Genomic DNA, 20,601 nt, shown 5'->3' with positions numbered 1-20,601 from the left:
CACTGCTAACCTTATGCCTAACCCTAACCTTAAATTAAGACCAAAAAGAAGCTGTGGAATCTGACTTTGTGGCTATGGAAGCTACTAGTGGAAATCGTCTATGACAGTCTCTGAAATAAAATTGTATTCTGCTCCCACCCAAAACGGAAGTGATTGTAGTCCAACCATAGTTTTGTCTCGCGAGAACATTCTACAGCTGTCATAGTTCGTTCTAGGAAAGTAGTATTGGCAGCATCGAAGAGTAGGGTCCAAGATGCATAGAGCTGTCAACAAAACACATTTCAAACAGTTGGTAAGTACACGATAGACGCATATAATTATATTATATTAACTAGCTAAGTAACTTGCTATTCATTCGCAATGTGGCAAATGCAAATAAGCACAAATAGTACAATGTTGCTGGTGCCTGATAGACACGTAATGTTAGCAAGGAAGCTAGCATGTTAGCTAGCAGTGCACAGTGCACGAAAACAGAACAAGGTTAAAATGGCATTGATTTCCTTTGCTATATTCATAAAAATAAAAAAGTCGATTGCCACAGTTTGAACATCTGATCATAGTTGATGGCACAGCTAGCGTCCTTAGCTAGCTGAAAATAGCTAGCAGTTATGCAACCTCGTAAACGATCACTTAAGAAACTAAAAAAATGGCCATGCAATGATTTTAAAGACATTGAAGCACCATTTCAATAAAGACAATCATTTAATATATGCTAAATCTATTAAACCTGTATTGTGCTGTGACGTTGGCTAGACTGCTGTGAATGACCTCTACTCTAGAAACTGCCTTTCAGACACAGGTTCAGATAGAGCAGCTGGTACTGACTGTCATGTTTTAGCTTGGTGATAGGATTGATACTCCCTGTCAAAGGTTGTATAAGCCAATGTTTAGCTCTGATGTTATGTCATTGTTTACTGAAGGTTCTCACAGCTCCCTCCTCCCATCAGGTGGTGTTATAGCTCACACTTTCTGCTATAACTTACCTCCAATAAATAACCCACTAGATGTTGTTTTCCCAAAAAGCTACACCTAAACAGAACCAGTAGTATCCGGTATGAACTCAATATTAATGTTGCCTTGCTCTTTATAGGACTACCCAAAATGCTGTTGTATTATTAGTAGCTTTTAAGCATGGGTGTTTAAGTTTGATAGGCATTAGAGCCATGTTATCAAGGTCGATTCGTCCATTAGGCAGGATTAGGCGGCAGCCTGAAGAGGGAGGCATTTTCCGAGCTAAACTGACCAAGACGCACCTCCAACAACACATAACACCTCACATAATTCTGCCCAAAAACAATGAAAACTTCTCTCACCCAGTGGCATATGGGCTATTTAGGTGAGCGCTGATGCCGCCGCATGTTAAGCATTGCCAACTTTGTCAGGGGCGCAAAATATTTATCTTGTCCATACCCAGCATGCATCTCCAGGGTGCTGTTGGATAGACGCAGCGCTGCGGCTCTCCACCAACGCTCAAATCATCTAACATAAATCATGTACACCCACGACTGGGTGGCCAAACACGACTCCAACACCATCATTACGTTTGCTGACAACACAACAGTGGTAGGCCTGATCACAGACAACGATGAGACAGCCTATAGGGAGGAGGTCAAATACCTGGCAGTGTGGTGCCAGGACAACAACCTCTGCCTCAATGTGAGCAAGACAAAGGAGCTGATCGTGGACTACAGGAAAAGGCGGGCTGAACAGGCCCCCATTAACATCGACAGGGCTGTAGTGGAGCGGGTCGAGAGTTTCAAGTTCCTTGGTGTCCACATAACAAACAAACTATCATGGTCCAAACACACCAAGACAGTCGTGAAGAGGGCACAACAACACCTTTTCCCCCTCAGGAGACTGAAAAGATTTGGCATGGGTCCCCAGATCCTCAAAAGGTTCTACAGCTGCATGATCGAGAGCATCCTGACCGGTTGCATCACCGCCTGGTATGGCAACTGCTCAGCATCTGACCGTAAGGCGCTACAGAGGGTAGTGCGTACGGCCCAGTACATCACTGGGGCCAAGCTTCCTGCCATCCAGGACCTATATACTAGGCGGTGTAAGAGGAAGGCACAAAAAATTGTCCAAGACTCCAGTCACCCAAGTCATAGACTGTTCCCTCTGCTACCGCACGGCAAGCGGTCCCGGAGCACCAAGTCTAGGACCAAAAGGCTCCTTAACAGCTTCTACACCCAAGCCATAAGACTGCTGAACAATTAATCAAATGGCCACCCGGACTATTTACATTGACCCCCCCCCCCCCATCTATGCATAGTCACTTTACCCCTACCTACATGTACAAATTACCTCAACTAACCTGTACCTCCGCACATTGACTCAGTACCGGTACCCCCTGTATATAGCCTCGTTATTGTTATTTTGTGTTACATTGTATTTTTTTAAATGTTGTTTTACTTTAGTTTATTTAGTAAATATTTTCTTAACTCGTTCTTGAACTGCATTGTTGGGCTTGTAAGTAAATATTTCATGGTAATGTCTACACCTGTTGTATTCGGCGCATGTGACATTTTTGGTTTTTGATTTGATGTAACCATAGTAGAAAGTGTAGTAGCCTATGTGGTTTTTCTGAAGCTTGGACTGGAGATCATATTTCTGACAATGTTATGAGACACAATCTTTCACATCATGCACGTGTCTCCTATCAAATAGCCTAAATGGCACCCTATCAAAAAGAAAAAGCGCTTCGATTTGAATATGACTTAACATGTTAACAAACACCATATCCTAAAAACAGGACAGGTTAAAATATAATGGACAATATAGAATGAAATTAAGCTACTCACGACTTCTGTCCTGGAATTTCACTCCGTGGGCTAAATTGTCATGAACCACTGATTTCAACTGTAGGCCTATTCATACATTTTTGACGAGCTGATCATAGCGAAGAAGAAAATACTTCTGCATTTCCCGCTGTGTAAACACATTGATTCTCATTGCAAATAGACTCAGAATAACTCCTGATAAACCTGGGTAGCTGATATGCAGATATTAAATAGCCAAAATAATTAGGCCTAGTCTTAAGCCATGGTCATGAATCAGACGGTACGACATGGATGGGCATTCATACAATTGCATTACAGGCTGACACTGTAGGCTACACTATTCTAGTTTTGTGGGGATAAGAGGAGGGTGGCAGAACGGCCAGGACCGGGGCTGACTATTATGTTTATGTTATGTCCTATTTATTGAAAATACCTTTTCCCCGTAGTCTGGTCTCCTCCAGAGGTTTCAAAGCACCTTAGTGGTGGCAGAACACAACAATGACAAGCTGACCCCCATTACGCTGAATGCTATCACTGCAGCCAAGAAACTGGGAGGAGATGTGTCCTGTTTGGTTGCTGGAACAGACTGTACAAAGGTCAGTTAAAATCATGGGTTTGATCATCAGACAAATAACCTGTTGAAAATTGATGTCCAGACCTACCCTGTTAGTTTTTTTTTCTTCAAGGGATTGATTTGCTGTATATTTATAATATTTTCAGGTTGCACAGGAAATCAGCAAAGTCCTGGGTGTGAAGACAGTTTTGATTGCTCAAAATGATGCTTACAAAGGCTCTCTGCCAGGTATGTATATCCACAGTGTGAAGCAGATGCAGCAAACAGATTCACTGAAGCTGTAAATGAGTTGGAAGAAGTTTTACTTCTACAGTGTCTTACTTGAAAATGTAAAGTTAGTATGTTACATTTGAGGGTTATTTTCGGTCAATTTGCATGTAGTGTTAACTGCAACTTGCATGTCTTTCCACAGAGGCGTTGACTCCACTTATCCTGGCAACCCAGAAGCAGTTCAACTTCACCCATATCTGTGCTGGGGCATCTGCCTTTGGGAAAGTAAGATTATAACACCCTTATATTCATAATTCAGTGAGGTCATTTGTCACTCCTCAGCAAAGCTGTCTGCCTGCAGATGATTTCATACAATGGATTTGGTTTCATAAGGCTAGTGTAAAAAAACATAGCTGTTATCAGTATGCTGTATTTTTCATTCATGGTTTCTGGAAGTTATTTGTAGGGCATCTTTGGCTGATCGTTACAGATTGCCTTATATCCCTGCTTATTTATCATCCTGTCTTTTGTAGAACCTGCTCCCCAGACTGGCTGCCAAGTTGGATGTTGCTCCTATTTCAGACATCATTGAGATCAAATCCCCTGACACCTTTGTCAGAACCATCTATGCTGGTAACTAGCTTTTTGTGAACGTGTTATGAGAAGATACAGTACATTTGAACTTTTGTACGTATTGTTTCCCCCCCAAGCCAACCTAAGATGGCGTTCAGATTTCTTGAGCACATTATATATCACCAATGCAGTTTAGACTGCTTTAGACATTTTTTGGTACTCTATGTGGATCTTGTTTGAAATTATCATGGGAAATCATTTGGATGTGGGACTGCTCTTACGAATTTCACCAGTAACGCACCAATTCTCCATGTACACAATACTTACATGTACCATAGGGAACCGGTTTGTTTGTAAATCTATAGCTAAATCAGCCTTTTGGCAATACCAGCTATGATTAGATCCCAAAAGCCTAATTTCTCAATTGCACTAATGGGCTATGGATAAATCAACCTTTGCTGTTTGTCATGTCCAAATAGGTGTACCTTGAGCCCAGAAGATTTATTCCAAATTAGACTATCTGTGTGAAATAAAGAGTTACAAAACATCACTGTTGTTTGTCTCATTCACAGGAAATGCTCTCAGCACTGTCAAGTCTAATGAAAATGTCAAGGTTTTCACTGTCAGAGGGACATCCTTTGAGCCCGCTGAGGTGGAGGGAGGCAGTGCTACATCAGAGGAAGGTAGCTACAGTACTAACCATGTACTGATACACACCTGAAAAGCACACATACAAAAGCCATTGTTCTTGTTTATCATTCAAAAATCAATTGTTTAATTTCCTGGCTGGATAACATATTTTTCAGGGTATAGTTAAAAGTAAGAAGACATGAGACAGTTTGTCCTTGAGATGCAGTTTTGTTGTTTAATATGATCCTCTGATGTTTCCTCACATTGTTGTTTGTTTATTTCAGTTGCTGCGTCCGCTCCCGCTGGGATGTCTGAGTGGCTGGAAGCGTCCTTGACCAAGAGTGACCGTCCAGAGCTGACCAGTGCTAAGGTTGTGGTGTCCGGAGGTGAGAGCCACCTTACTTCATACTATTTGCCTTTACTTGACAAATTAATTGATGTGTATGCCAAATGTTTAAAGAAATCACTATTGTCTTGCCCTTCTTTTAGGAAGGGGCCTGAAGAGTGGAGACAACTTCAAGCTGCTGTATGACCTTGCTGACAAAATGAATGCCGCAGGTAAGTGTGTGATTAGAATGAGTCTTTGAATGTTGACCAAAAAAATTACGTTCTGTATTTGTATAAGTAGCTAGGTTTTCATCCAATTGGCGACAGATTTTCATGCAAATACTCTAGAATCTACCAAATTGACATTTTGTGGATAGAAATCAGTGTGTGATGACGTAGTGCACACAAAATTCACTTTTTCGCTTACGTTTTCATGTACCGCATAAAAATCTGAAGTTTAATATGTTTCTAACACATTTTCAATTCTACAGATAGTTTTGTCACAAAAACAGTTGCGTTAAATAGCAAATGTGCCTACTCTGGTCTTGGCCCGTGCGCTCTAGCCAACAGCTAGCAGATACAGTGCGGGTAGGCTGTGCGGGTATAGTCTACATGATGAGATTATTATGGATAACAGCAAGAATATTTGTATTTGTCGAACGGCAGTCAAGCATCGATCATCATGTCACCAGAATAAGACCCTCAATATTTATTCGAAAGGAGCATCAAGATCACCATCCACTTTCATCTTCCTGTGAAGTTCATCATCACATTTCATATGTAGCATAATAAACTGCATGGTTTCCCGAGTCGTAGTGGGAGGACCACACACCATATCATTGCGTGACTAAGTTCACTTTCGATATTATGGTTATTACAGTGGGGGAAAAAGTATTTAGTCAGCCACCAATTGTGCAAGTTCTCCCACTTAAAAAGATGAGAGAGGCCTGTAATTTTCATCATAGGTACACGTCAACTATGACAGACAAATTGAGAAAAATAAATCCAGAAAATCACATTGTAGGATTTTTAATGAATTTATTTGCAAATTATGGTGGAAAATAAGTATTTGGTCACCTACAAACAAGCAAGATTTCTGGCTCTCACAGACCTGTAACTTCTTCTTTAAGAGACTCCTCTGTCCTCCACTCGTTACCTGTATTAATGGCACCTGTTTGAACTTGTTATCAGTATAAAAGACACCTGTCCACAACCTCAAACAGTCACACTCCAAACTCCACTATGGCCAAGACCAAAGAGCTGTCAAAGGACACCAGAAACAAAATTGTAGACCTGCACCAGGCTGGGAAGACTGAATCTGCAATAGGTAAGCAGCTTGGTTTGAAGAAATCAACTGTGGGAGCAATTATTAGGAAATGGAAGACAAACAAGACCACTGATAATCTCCCTCGATCTGGGGCTCCACGCAAGATCTCACCCCGTGGGGGTCAAAATGATCACAAGAATGGTGAGCAAAAATCCCAGAACCACACGGGGGACCTAGTGAATGACCTGCAGAGAGCTGGGACCAAAGTAACAAAGCCTACCATCAGTAACATACTACGCCGCCAGGGACTCAAATCCTGCAGTGCCAGACGTGTTCCCCTGCTTAAGCCAGTACATGTCCAGGCCCGTCTGAAGTTTGCTAGAGTGCATTTGGATGATCCAGAAGAGGATTGGGAGAATGTCATATGGTCAGATGAAACCAAAATAGAACTTTTTGGTAAAAACTCAACTCCGTCGTGTTTGGAGGACAAAGAATGCTGAGTTGCATCCAAAGAACACCATACCTACTGTGAAGCATGGGGGTGGAAACATCATGCTTTGGGGCTGTTTTTCTGCAAAGGGACCAGGACGACTGATCCGTGTAAAGGAAAGAATGAATGGGGCCATGTATCGTGAGATTTTGAGTGAAAACCTCCTTCCATCAGCAAGGGCATTGAAGATGAAACGTGGCTGGGTCTTTCAGCATGACAATGATCCCAAACACACCGCCCGGACAACGAAGGAGTGGCTTCGTAAGAAGCATTTCAAGGTCCTGGAGTGGCCTAGCCAGTCTCCAGATCTCAACCCCAAAGAAAATCTTTGGAGGGAGTTGAAAGTCCGTGTTGCCCAGCGACAGCCCCAAAACATCACTGCTCTAGAGGAGATCTGCATGGAGGAATGGGCCAAAATACCAGCAACAGTGTGTGAAAACCTTGTGAAGACTTACAGAAAACGTTTGACCTGTGTCATTGCCAACAAAGGGTATATAACAAAGTATTGAGAAACTTTTGTTATTGACCAAATAGTTATTTTCCACCATAATTTGCAAATAAATTCATAAAAAATCCTACAATGTGATTTTCTGGATTTTTTTTTCTCATTTTGTCTGTCATAGTTGCCGTGTACCTATGATGAAAATTACAGGCCTCTCTCATCTTTTTAAGTGGGAGAACTTGCACAATTGGTGGCTGACTAAATACTTTTTCCCCCCACTGGATATCAATATTTGCGCAAAAGGCACCGCCATTTCTCGCATAATACATTTTACAGACACAAAAAGATCCCACCATGTCAAACGAACAAATTATCTGTCTGCATTTATACAATTGTACTGAAACTTCCTGTTTCCATCATAGTTGTCGTGAATTTCTTTTTTTATACGGTATAACTTTACAATAAAAATATTGGTGAAAGAATTTGATTGACAGCAGTAAAGTAGGTTTCAATTGATTCTCCCCACAGTTGGTGCTTCCAGAGCTGCTGTGGATGCTGGATATGTCCCCAATGACATGCAGGTTGGACAGACTGGCAAGATTGTGGCCCCTGTAAGTGACAAACTCTGAATAATTTAACATTCATCCTATTCTTTGATAGGCAATGTTGTGCTCACAATGGTGTCATCTGTAATAATATTGCACAATTATTCAAGATAAACCTTTTGTAGAAACATGGGTGTATACTTACAAAGAAATAGTTCTGAAAATGTGAAGATATATTTTCTGCGGAGTTACCCACCCAGTATTGATTATTGTGCAAGTTGCCCGCAGCTTGACAAAGGCCTGTGACTTTAGATGCAAACACAATTCCTGGAATTCAATGTTCTAAAGATGGATCCCTTTGCCCTTTTAAAAAGGTTAAATTCCCATTATCCGATTCAAATGGGATATCCCAGCTGTGATTATCCACACATTTGAAATGTAGTTAATGGCACATTTATGCTCCTAAATGATTTAGCTGATCCATTAGAGAGCAGAGGACAGCACAGCACAGTGCAGTGGGTATCTGCTCAGAGCCACAGACCAGGCCATTTTGCCCAAATTGGATTTTGCTAATGTTTTGAGAAGCTTGTCAAATGTGGGCTAAAAGCTGAAATCCGCGTAAGGGCCAATGTTCGTTCCAGCACATTTATTGTTTTTGTTTAGTTTATGAAACGGAGGAGAGGAGCATCCAGCATCATGGTAAACATTTTTTGCAGTACATACTTAGTGCTGTTCTATCGCTTATGCAATGATGTCTGAGGGATCGTTGTTTGAAATAACTTCATTGTTGTTGTAATATCGCAAACGGACGTGGCAGTTTCACCATTACGGATTCCAGCTTTAATGTATTCAATAACATTTGAATGGCAGTATTTTTATCCTGTTCATATTTGTCAGTCAGTTGTTCATAGTCCTCATGCAAACCATTCAGAGGATTCAAGTATTAGATGTTCATTTTTGATCGCTACCTTCAGGCATGGTTAGGACAGAAGAACCATGCATGTCATATCAGTGTGACTGACTGTCTGACATCTTTTTTATTTGACAAATGTCCCCTTGAATAGCACAAAACTGTGTTCCTTCTTGTTATGTGTATTTGAATGAACCGCTTTTGACAGAATGAATATTTAGCGAATCAACTATTTGCAGGCTTTAAATAGTAGTTCTATCCAGTATTGAACTGCTCCAGTTATAGTTTTGCTGAAATTAACTTAATGAAATTTGAAAGAATGTCACATCACAGATGTCAGCATGTATTTCACAGTTTAGCTTTTGCATATTTATGTATATCGAAGGATCGTCACATTAGCATTCAGTAGCCTAAACTCTTTATAAGACTGTCTTCACCCTACTGTCCTGACGTTTACAGACAGTGTGCCATTGTATTGTTTATGTAATCTAAGCTGTGGGTGTCATGCCTGAGCAACGTTTCAGGCGAGTACCACATTCGGGGAACAGCTTGGCAACGGAGCAGCCAGGTTGTCATGTTGCGGTCTTTTGTTGTTTTTATCGGTTAACAATAGCATCACCACACTTGAACGACTAGCTAGCAATACAATCATGTTGCATGCAGGGAGTTGCTTTCACACCTGAGGGAAAGCTGGGTGTGAAATAGTAGGCTGAAACAGCGCTTAATGCTATTTTAGCAACACAACAGCAGGTGGCCCTGTCTGGCCTTCTAATTGAACATACAAAGCTGCTAAAAGAGCATAAAGAGAAGAACTATGAGAAGATTCTCCAAATAGGCTAGACATTGGACTCTTGCTAGTACCTTCTTGTTTTAGTTTTTTTATTTTCGTCTTTTTGTATGTACTCTGATCTTTCCATACAGTGATACTTGAGAACTACAACATACACCATGTTTTGTGGTCATTTTATCTCTGCAAGGACAGTACACTTGCTGGACAGGACAGTGCCTCTCATTGTGAAATATCGGTCCTCACTTCTAGTCGTTGGCAGACTAGAACATCATAAATTGATGTTCTGCTCCTCTGAGACTACTCCAATAACATTAAGTAGCACTGAAATATTCATATGGCAGTGCATTAAGCTGAAAGCCTCTGATGTGTTTTTCCCATAGGTGAGGTGGATGCTTGGAGGGTCCTACACTCTGCTACACCACCCCCCAGCACTCTCCCTCTGAGAGATTACACAGCCTTGGTCAGGGTCAGCACTAGAACAACCCCATACTCTAAGGAAACCCAGAACTGTCCTGCAATCAGCTGCATCTGTACTAGGGTGCCAATGACGGCCTTAGTGGTGTTATGATGGTTTTCTGGAGATTGATGGAAAAAAAGTTATTCAATAAATATTGTAGGCCCACATATTATACTACCGGTATTGAGTCAGTTGCAGCATTCCTGCAATAAGGTGTCTTACCTGTGTTCAGCAGCCTGAAACAACTGGGACTACATAGATGTGGCTGTGCACCAAGCGCTTGTATTATGCTGATACAGCTTGTTTGTCATCTTGTTCTCTCTGCAGGAATTGTACATCGCTGTTGGTATCTCTGGAGCTATTCAGCATCTGGCTGGGATGAAGGACAGCAAGGTACAGTACAGTTAGCATTCTTGCTTGTTTCTTCCCTGTCCCTTTATACCAGAATGTTCTATCATGTATACAGAATAGGCATGCAGCATTATTATGAAACACATTTTCCTTTGCTCTACAGACTATTGTTGCCATCAACAAGGACCCAGAGGCTCCCATCTTCCAGGTGGCTGACTATGGTCTGGTGGCTGATCTGTTCAAGGTGAGATAGCAGGCCGACTGTGTTGGAGGAATATTCACCCATGAGGAAACATTACCAAACACTCTTGCCATGAATAGCTGATCAGCAAGACACCGACATTTCAATAACCAAGACATGACAACTGTGACAGTCGGAATATTACATTCACCATTTCCCTGATCAATGTTGCAAGAACCATTATTATTCCACCTAATGGAAATGTGTTGAATTATTGAGGTGCTGAATTAATCAGAGGTGAGTTGTGGTCTGAGCTTGCTGCTGTGTAGAGATACAACAGCGCTCCTTCAAACCATAAGTTCTCCGGTTTTATTTTCTCTTCCCTAGTGCCAGGACTTTACATGCTTAGCTGCCTTCTAGTGTCTGGCTGGCACATGTGTGCCAGAGGGTTGGCACACTCTTGAACAAGAGGGCCTGTGCTTTCAGTGAAAGTGTAGTAGCATTTATTTTAATGTGTGTGTCCTGTTGTTCATCTTTTCTTTACTATGGCGGTGGTGGTGCGTGAGAGGCCCAGGTGTTCTGGGTAAACTCTGTAAAAGTGATTGGTAATAATAGCTTGTGGCAGCAGAGTTGATCACTCCTCAGATAACTGATTAAAATATATGGGCTTTCTCCTCTTCCTTCAATTGAAAACTGATCTGTGGGACACATTAGACTCGTGTGCTACTGATATAGTTTGTCAGTATGTCATTCATCAGACAACCCTGCTCATGTCCCTTAAATCAGTTACTCTCAGATTTGAATTGGTTTGAATGAATTGATCTTAAATGGTGTCACCCCAAACCGTGAGACTAAACACTTACATTTATCTAAAAGCTCAACCTTCCATTTCCATGTTGCAAGCACACACCATGTCCATTGTGTCAACCTTGCTAGATATGCCCGGTTAGGGGGTGCAACCATCTTAAGCTACTGTTTTGTCTTTGTCTCACTAGGCTGTCCCTGAGATGACTGCAGCGTTGAGCAAGTGAGCCAACATTCAGCTAAGCAGCCATCCCATCACTACCTGGGTACCAAGACCACACAGTTACAACTCTCCTCCAATCTCTGCCTTAAACTGTTTCTAGAGCTACTCTTCTGGGAACACTAATAATGTTATCATCCTTCTTCCTAAATGGAAACAGAACAACACTCTCAGTTTATAAACTGGACTTCTGTTTTTATGTACGTAGGTATGATATGCCACCAGTAACGTTTGGCTTACCTGATGTAGGTGATATTTTTTTCTCCCTATTAGTAACGTGTATTTAACGTAGCGTCACAATAAAGGTAATCTTCGGGAAGTCTAAACCTTCCTCCTCACTAATTCACTTTTATTCATGTGTAGCTCACCAAAGGCTCTTGGTATCAATGATAAAACTGACTGTAAATGACTGTTATTTTACCATGTTTGCCTTTTAATTGCTTTTACTCTGCACTGAATTCCCTTCATGATCAATTTACAAAATGCCTGTTGACATTCAAGTGCGCAGGGTTAGTTTGCCATGTCTAAAAGCAGATATTTTTAAAGGTTCATGCTATAATACTTTTTCTTCTGACCAACACTTTACACATCTTCAATTACAAACCCCTCGAGATTTGGTAGCTGAAACGTCCCTCAGTCGCTCACGTGTCTGGCTTAAAAATATTTTGTAATATAATTTGAATACAAACTTTAGCATAGATAATGTAGAAAGACAAAGGTAAGAAATAAGCTGAGCTCAACACATTAGAACACAGATCAAATGTACCCTGCAGTAGTCCGATCAGAGAGGACTGTACTTAATGTTGGGGTCTGGAGACTCCAGGTTGACTTTCAGTATGGTTTGTTTGTAAAATATCTGTTTAGTGTGGCTCATACATCATAATATGATTGCCAATTAGTAGTTGTCTTGTGATCAGTCTACTGTCGCCAATCCCTAAGCAAGTATATCAGACAAACAAAGCACCCAGTTCCACCCACACATACCCAGCCCCATCACTAAATGATATCACATTCAAAAGCATCAGCCAGTCACATTTCTGCAGATCCCTGCTGTCTCAGAGCTCGGGCTAATGCCCCAATGCTGGTTTCTTTTGGTGACTCCATATACTCATTTATTGTGGCAATTCCTGATAGATGTTCAGTGCCTAAAGCACGTTTCCCTGTCCTCAATGGATGATGTGCTGCGCTAGCAGAGCTGCCATTCACAGTTCCAAGGTGCTTTGGCGATGAGGAGGATGGCTCTGAGTTCATCTTTAGTGTTAGTCAGTGAGTTTCAGGAGGGTCTTTGAGGAGTGAGTCAGTGCTGGCTAAGAGATACAATACCCCCTGTAGCCCTTTCCTATGTCTCAGGCAGACGGCTGACAGGGGCATCTGCCTGAGATAGCCTGTACTTCTCCTCCATGAAAGGCTCCCTGGCCTGCAGGTGGATGAGGGGCTTGGTGTGGAAGCCTCCGCGGCTCTCCTGGTTCCTCTTGTTGTAGATGTTGAGCCTGTGCTCCAGCTCAGGACTAGTTTTGGTGGAGCCAGCAGGACTGGGCAGTTTGAGGTTGACAGGGTCCAAGCCCTTTTGGCCCAGACAGGAATCATCAGACAGGGAGGAGAGCAGCTCCTGCACCACGGCGCTGGGGTGTCCTCTGGGGCCAGGCTGTGTGCCCAAGCCCAGGGCCAGGGGGCTGCAGTAGGGCGGGGGGTAACAGCGCTGGCCGCTGTAGGAGTCTGTGGAGGTGGAAGCCTCGCGGACGGTGGAGCTGCAGTCGGTGGTGGAGCCCAGGGTGTGGCTGCTGATGCTGTGCTGGTGGGCGCTGAAGCTGGAGCGGGAGCGGGACACGGTGGTGTTGGAGGCCTCGCTCACGGAGCTGCCCGTCCGCTGCAGACGGCTGGACACTGCATCTGCACTCACCAGAGATGAGGGCAGCTGGCTGGGGTTGTTGGGCAGGTGCACGTCTATGGCTGCAGTGGTGATGACACGAGCTGGGTCTGGGATCCCAACATCTACAAGAATCACATACAACTTGGACTCAACACATGATCCTGCTGACTGTCCGCAAAGCAAAGTACACAAACAAACCTGTGAGGGTGTAGACAGTTGTTTATTCTTACCACTGCTTGCCTCACTGTAGTACTGGCTGATGTAGTTGTTCATGTCATCTTGAACAACATGATCTGAAAGAAATAAGAAACAAACTAGGTATGTACTCTTTCTCAGAAACAATAGAATGAGTTGGATGTTTGGTACCCTTATCTAATAGAGATTTTGAAAATCTGTTCTGTAAAGATCTCCCAGAATGCATCAGTCAGATATTCCTGACCAGAAGGTTGAACCCATAGGAGCAAAGCAAGGAATGTAAAAAGAGGTGAGGTGGTGGGTAGAAGGGCCTGTGGCTGTGGCTGGCACCCCTGACCTGTCACAGTTAACCTCTAAGTACCATCCATATTCCTTCAGGACCGCTAGATAGATGGGTTTATTTATGTTTCTTCTTCAAATATTAATTTTAAAACTGTCCCAAGAAGGCAGGGGATGCTCGGACTAAAATGTGGCGTCATAGACAATCACTCTGTGATTAATAACACATGAACATATGAGGAGCAGGCCCACTTAAAAGGCTGTAGTGAAACCTCAGATATCTCATCTCAGATATATAGCAAATCAAATCAAATTTACAGTGAAATGCTTACTTACAGCCCTTAACCAACAGTGCATTTATTTTAAATTAAAAAGTAAAATAAAACAACAAAAAAGTGTTGAGAAAAAAAGAGCAGAAGTAAAATAAAATAACAGTAGGGAGGCTATATATACAGGGGGGTACCGGTGCAGAGTCAATGTGCGGGGGCACCGGCTAGTTGAGGTAGTTGAAGTAATATGTACATGTGGGTAGAGTTAAAGTGACTATGCATAAATAATTAACAGAGTAGCAGCAGCGTAAAAAGATGGGGTGGGGGGTGGGGGGGCAGTGCAAATAGTCTGGGTAGCTATGATTAGCTGTTCAGGAGTCTTATGGCTTGGGGGTAGAAGCTGTTGAGAAGTCTTTTGGACCTAGACTTGGCACTCCGGTACCGCTTGCCGTGCGGTAGCAGAGAGAACAGTCTATGACTAGGGTGGCTGGAGTCTTTGACAATTTTGAGGGCCTTCCTCTGACACCGCCTGGTATAGAGGTCCTGGACGGCAGGAAGCTTGGCCCCAGTGATGTACTGGGCCGTACGCACTACCCTCTGTAGTGTCTTGCGGTCGGAGGCAGTTGCCATACCAGGCGGTGATGCAACCAGTCAGGATGCTCTCGATGGTGCAGCTGTAGAAGTTTTTGAGGATCTGAGGACCCATGCCAAATCTTTTTCAGTCTCCTGAGGGGGAATAGGCTTTGTCGTGCCCTCTTCACGACTGTCTTGGTGTGTTTGGACCATGATAGTTCGTTGGTGATGTGGACACCAAGGAACTTGAAGCTCTCAATCTGTTCCACTACAGCCCCGTCAATGAGAATGGGGGCGTGCTCAGTCCTCTTTTTTTCCTGTAGTCCACAATCATCTCCTTTGTCTTGGTCACGTTCAGGGAGAGGTTGTTATCCTGGCACCACACGGCCAGGTCTCTGACCTCCTCCCTATAGGCTGTCTCATCGTTGTCGGTGATCAGGCCTACCACTGTTGTGTCGTCGGCAAACTTAATGATGGTGTTGGAGTCGTGCCTGGCCATGCAGTCATGGGTGAACAGGGAGTACAGGAGGGGACTGAGCACGCACCCCTGAGGGGCCCCCGTGTTGAGGATCAGTGTGGCAGATGTGTTGTTACCTACCCTTACCACCTAGGGGCAACCCCCCAGGATCCTTAGCTTAGTGATGAGCTTTGAGGGCACTATGGTGTTGAATGCTGAGCTGTAGTCAATGAATAGCATTCTCACGTAGGTGTTCCTCTTGTCCAGGTGGGAAAGGGCAGTGTGGAGTGCAATGGAGATTGCATCATCTGTGGATCTGTTGGGGCGGTATGCAAATTGGAGTGGGTCTAGGGTTTCTGGGATAATGGTGTTGATGTGAGCCACGACCAGCCTTTCAAAGCACTTCATGGCTACAGACGTCAGTGCTACGGGTCGGTAGTCATTTAGGCAGGTTATCTTAGTGTCCTTGGGCACGGGGACTATGGTGGTCTGCTTGAAACATGTTGATATTACAGACTCAGTCAGGGACATGTTGAAAATGTCAGTGAAGACACTTGCCAGTTGGTCAGCACATGCTGGGAGTACACGTCCTGGTAATCCGTCTGGCCCTGCGACCTTGTGAATGTTGACCTGCTTAAAAGTCTTACTCACATTGGCTACGGAGAGCGTGATCACATAGTCATCCGGAACAGCTGGTGCTCTCATGCATGCTTCAGTGTTGCTTGCCTCGAAACGAGCATAGAGGTGGTTTAGCTCGTCTGGAAGTCTTGTGTCACTGGGCAGCTCGCGGCTGTGCTTCCCTTTGTAGTCTGTAATAGTTTTCAAGCCCTGCCACATCCGACGAGCGTCAGAGCCGGTGTAGTACGATTCAATCTTAGTCCTGTATTGACTCTTTGATGGTTCGTCGGAGGGCATAGTGGGATCTCTTATAAGCGTCCGGGTTAGAGTCCCGCTCCTTGAAAGCGGCAGCTCTACCCTTTAGCTCAGTGCGGATGTTTCCTGTAATCCATGGCTTCTGGTTGGGGTATGTACGTACGGTCACTGTGGGGACGACATCATCGATGCACTTATTGATGAAGCCAGTGACTGATGTGGTGTACTCCTCAATGCTATCTGAAGAATCCCGGAACATGTTCCAGTCTGTGCTAGCAAAACAGTCCTGTAGCTTAGCATCTGCGTCATCTGACCACTTTTTTATTAACCGAGTCACTGGTGCTTCCTGCTTTAGTTTTTGCTTATAAGCAGGAACCAGGAGGATAGAGTTATGGTCAGATTTTCCAAATGGAGGGCGAGGGAGAGCTTTGTATGCGTCTCTGTGTGTGGAGTAAAGGTGGTCTGGAGTTTTTTTTCTTCTGGTTGCACATTTAACATGCTGGTAGAAATGAGGTAGAACGGATTTAAGTTTCCCTGCATTAAAGTCCCCGGCCACTAGGAGTGCTGCCCCTGGATGAGCGTTTTCCTGTTCACTTATGGCCTATACAGCTCATTCAGTGCAATCTTAATGCCAGCATTGGTTTGTGGTGGTAAATAGACAGCTATGAAAAATATAGATGAAAACTCTCTTGGTAAATAGTGTGGTCTACAGCTTAGCATAAGATACTCTACCTCAGGCGAGCAAAACCTCAAGACTTCCTTAGTATTGGATTTTGTGCACCAGCTGTTGTTTACAAATATACACAGACCACCACCCCTTGTCTTACCGGAGTCAGCCGTTCTATCCTGCCGATGTAGCGTATAGCCCGCTAGCTGTATGTTGTCCATGTTGTTGTTCAGTCACGACTCGGTGAAACATAAGATATTACAGTTTTTAATGTCCCGTTGGTAGGATAACCGTAATCTTAGGTCATCCAATTTATTCTCAAATGATTGAAGATTGGCTAATAGGATTGATTGAAAAGTACATTTTCTCTCATGGCTGACTACCAGGAAGTTTGAAGAGACAGGCTGAGTGAGCAGGGAGCTTATATTCATGAGCTCGCCTAGACTGACAGCTCTTTGAAATGCCTATGTCAAGCAACTTGGATGCAGTGAGCAGTGCTGCAGTAAAATCATCAAGCAAATTTGTTGATACACAAAGCAACTGAAACAAAAAAATTTAAAAATACATTCCTGTTTTTATTTATTACCCCCAGTCTTGTCCCGTCGCTGCAACTCCTGTACGGACTTGGGAGAGGCGAAGGTCGAGAGCCATGCGTACTCGGAAACACGACCCTGCTAAGCCGCACTGCTTCTTGACACACTGCTCGCTTAACCCGGAAGCCAGCCGCACCAATGTGTCAGAGGAAACACCGTACAGCCGGCAACTGAAGTCAGCGTGCATGCACCTGGCTCGCCACAAGGAGTTGCTAGAGCGCGATGGGACAAGGACATACCAGCCTGCCAAACCTTCCCCTAACCCAGACGATGCTGAGCCAATTGTGCGCTGCCTCATGGGTCTCCTGGTCGCGGCCGGCTGCGACAGAGCCCGGGATTGAACCAGGGTCTGTAGTGACGCCGCTAACACTGCAATGCAGTGCCTTAGACCGCTGTGCCACTCGGGAGGCCCCATACATTCCCGTTTGACATGTCTCTTGTGATGCAGTTCACAGCAGCAATGACGGATGTGTTGACATGACAACTGCGTCAGAGTTTTGAACGACCATTCCCCCCTTTTGTTCCATGCTGGCTGAAGACCTAGCTAGCCAGTAACTAGCTAACACCAGACACAGATTAAAGGGGAACCATAAGTATCTTTGCCATAGATGAACAGGGTAAACTTTTAATGATATTTGCTGACACCCTACAGTCAAATTTTGGCACAAGTAGAGTAGCTATCTAGCTATATAAACCACACCCAGCTGTAAACACACTTTTTCCGATGTTGGTTACTTGGCGGTACTTATTTAAATTAGCTAAGAGAATATCATTTTACCTTTGGTGTATTAAAATGAAATTAAGGTGATGTCACCTTGTCCACTTAAAAATTAATCCAAGTGTTTGACATGGGGAGAGGACCAGTAACTTTATGATCAAACTTTATCAATGTAGAAGCAACAGTCATTAGTCATACTTTGATCTGGTTTCCTTCAAATATCATCACATGTTATGAAAAACATGATTTTGACAATTCATAACCTTTAAAAGCAGTAATGCTATAATCCACGATCGGATTGAATCCCGGCCTAGGTTAGATACAATGGTCATCATACGAAGGTGGGACATCATATTAAACCAATCTCTTGGTGTATTGTTTACAGGTACACTCCCCTATGTATTTATTTGGACAGTGAAGCAAATTTGGCTCCATGCTCCAGCATTTTGCATTTGAAATAAAATGTTTTATATGAGGCAACAGTACAGAATGTCACATTTTATTTTAGGGTGTTTTCATACATATCTGTTTTAACATTTAGAAATGAAAGCTCTATGTATCTAGTCCCCCCATTTGAAGGTGTCATAAGTATTTGGAAGAATTCACACAGTGTATAAAATGGTCTACATTTTTGTATTTGGTCCCATATTCCTAGCATGTAATGACTACATCAAGCTTATCACTCTACAAACTTGCAGTTTGTTTTGGTTGTGTTTCGGATTACGTTGTGCCCAATAGAAATTAATGGTAAATAATGTATTGTGTCATTTTGGAGTCACTTTTATTGTAAAAAAGAATATAATATGTTTCTGAACACTTCTACATTAATGTGGATGCTACTATGGATAATAATGAATAAATTGTGAATAATGATGAGTGAGAAAGTTACAGAGGCATAAATATCATACCCCCTCAAAAATGATATCCTCCCGTTAATGGTAATGGTGAGAGGTTAGCATGATCTTTGTGCATCTGTAACTTTCTCACTCCTCATGATTCACGATTCATTCATTATTATCCTTAATCATGGTAGCATCCACATTACATTTACATTTTAGTTATTTAGCAGACGCTCTTATCCAGAGCGACTTACAGTTAGTATAATGTAGAAGTGTTCAGAAACATTAAATTCTTATTTACAATAAAAAAGTGACTCCAAAATGACAATACATTATTTACCATGAATTTATATTGGGCACAACGTAATCCAAAATGCAACCAAAAAAACTACAAATGCCTCCAACAAGTTTGTAGAGTTACAAGCTTGATGTAGTTATTACGGGCTAGGGATATGGGACCAAATACGAAACTTTTGACTAAATGTAATACACTAAGTGAATTTGTCCAAATACTTATGACACCTTGAAATGGTGGGACTAAATACATAAAGTGTGTCACTGTCCAAATAAATACGTAGGGGAGTGTATATTTACATAGAGGATCTTGTCCTCATTCAAACAGCACTCCCATAGCACTGAGGTCTACGACTCAGAGGTCCCACACTGCTAGGCCTCTCGTCAGGCTGCTGTTCTAGGGAAATGATTTTCCTTGTACAGTAATCTACTATTCTATCCTCCCTGGAATCTGGTGTGGTTTGTTAGATGTCTGTTGTGGTTTCCAGGTGAACGGAGAACATATTTTCAACCAAGCCAACCTCTGTTTAACAAACATGACCCAAAGCACAGAGCACTCTGTTCATTCAACCACTTTGCCTGGAAAATCTGATCTGACATGGCAAGAACGTCCCTCTATTCCCCTAGCTTCAAGAGAGACCCTCTTTGGTTAGAAACCACAGCCAGCAGGCAATCCATAGAGATATAACAATGTCATAGGGTTCTATCTTGATGAGGCAATCTGCAGTTCTCGGATGTAATACTTCAGTAAATGGTGGGGTTATAGGATCAGGGTGTGGTACCTCCAGGGGCCGCTGCCTCCCTGGCTTTAGCCTGGCTGCGTTGATCGGGGCCCCCAGGGGCCAGGCCATCCACCTCCTGGAAGCTGCTGTTCTGCTTGCCCCACACATGGTGTATCTGCATGGCAGCCTCTCGCTCTGCTACCAGGTCCAAGTCCTGTTGAGCCAGGTGGGCCCGCAGCTGCCTGATCTCAAACTGAGAGAGAGAGAGCGAGCGAGAGCGAGAGAAGGTAGAGAGAGAAAGAGCGAGAAGGGGGGGGGGGGACGGGACGGGACAAATGTGACTGGATAATTTTCCTGAATGGAAATCCCAGGATGGGAATAACAGGAATGTTGTGACGCATTATTACATTTACATTTTAGTCATTTAGCAGACGCTCTTATCCAGAGCGACTTACAGTTAGTAAGTGCATACATTTTTCATACTGGCCCCCCGTGGGAATTATGACTGAATACAGAACCTGATAGTATCACCTATTAAGGATATGTAATGTATTTATGTGTTCAAGGGTCAGTGTGACACAACTCAGTGTTTGTCAGATTAAAGGTTTGGTTATTCCACTTATAAGTGTGTGAATTTGAATGTATTATGTTCTCTCAAATCTACACATAATGTATTGGAAGTGCACATCTCTTCTTTA

At 43.2% G+C, this 20,601-nt stretch overlaps 2 protein-coding genes across 3 annotated transcripts in view; one reads left to right on the top strand and one right to left on the bottom strand.

The window, feature by feature from the left end:
• Positions 1 to 184: 184 nt before the first annotated feature.
• LOC121531910 (electron transfer flavoprotein subunit alpha, mitochondrial) lies at positions 185 to 11,896 on the top strand. Its single transcript, XM_041837458.1, has 12 exons — positions 185 to 292; positions 3,230 to 3,379; positions 3,504 to 3,585; positions 3,770 to 3,852; positions 4,101 to 4,200; positions 4,713 to 4,823; positions 5,055 to 5,156; positions 5,260 to 5,328; positions 7,825 to 7,907; positions 10,326 to 10,391; positions 10,513 to 10,593; positions 11,526 to 11,896. Exons 1-12 carry the CDS (start codon positions 254 to 256, stop codon positions 11,559 to 11,561), a joined length of 1,002 nt encoding a protein of 333 aa, XP_041693392.1. The 5' UTR covers positions 185 to 253; the 3' UTR covers positions 11,562 to 11,896.
• LOC121531909 (transmembrane protein 266) overlaps positions 11,748 to 20,601 on the bottom strand; it is a 49,324-nt gene continuing 40,470 nt past the window's right edge. The window contains exons 9-11 of one of the 2 annotated variants that reach the window (XM_041837457.2): positions 19,964 to 20,156; positions 13,655 to 13,717; positions 11,748 to 13,546 (exon numbers count right to left, since the gene is read on the bottom strand). In XM_041837457.2, coding sequence (XP_041693391.1) covers positions 12,894 to 13,546; positions 13,655 to 13,717; positions 19,964 to 20,156 — 909 coding nt within the window. In that variant the 3' untranslated portion in view covers positions 11,748 to 12,893. Of the gene's footprint in view, positions 13,718 to 19,963; positions 20,157 to 20,601 lie in introns of both variants that reach the window. The other variant, XM_041837456.2, reaches the window with a different exon arrangement.

The sequence above is a fragment of the Coregonus clupeaformis genome, chromosome 19, assembly GCF_020615455.1.
Source record: "Coregonus clupeaformis isolate EN_2021a chromosome 19, ASM2061545v1, whole genome shotgun sequence".
Lineage (NCBI taxonomy): Eukaryota > Metazoa > Chordata > Actinopteri > Salmoniformes > Salmonidae > Coregonus > Coregonus clupeaformis.
Note: the sequence above shows the minus strand (reverse complement) of the source record. Positions and strands in the feature narration are given on the sequence as shown.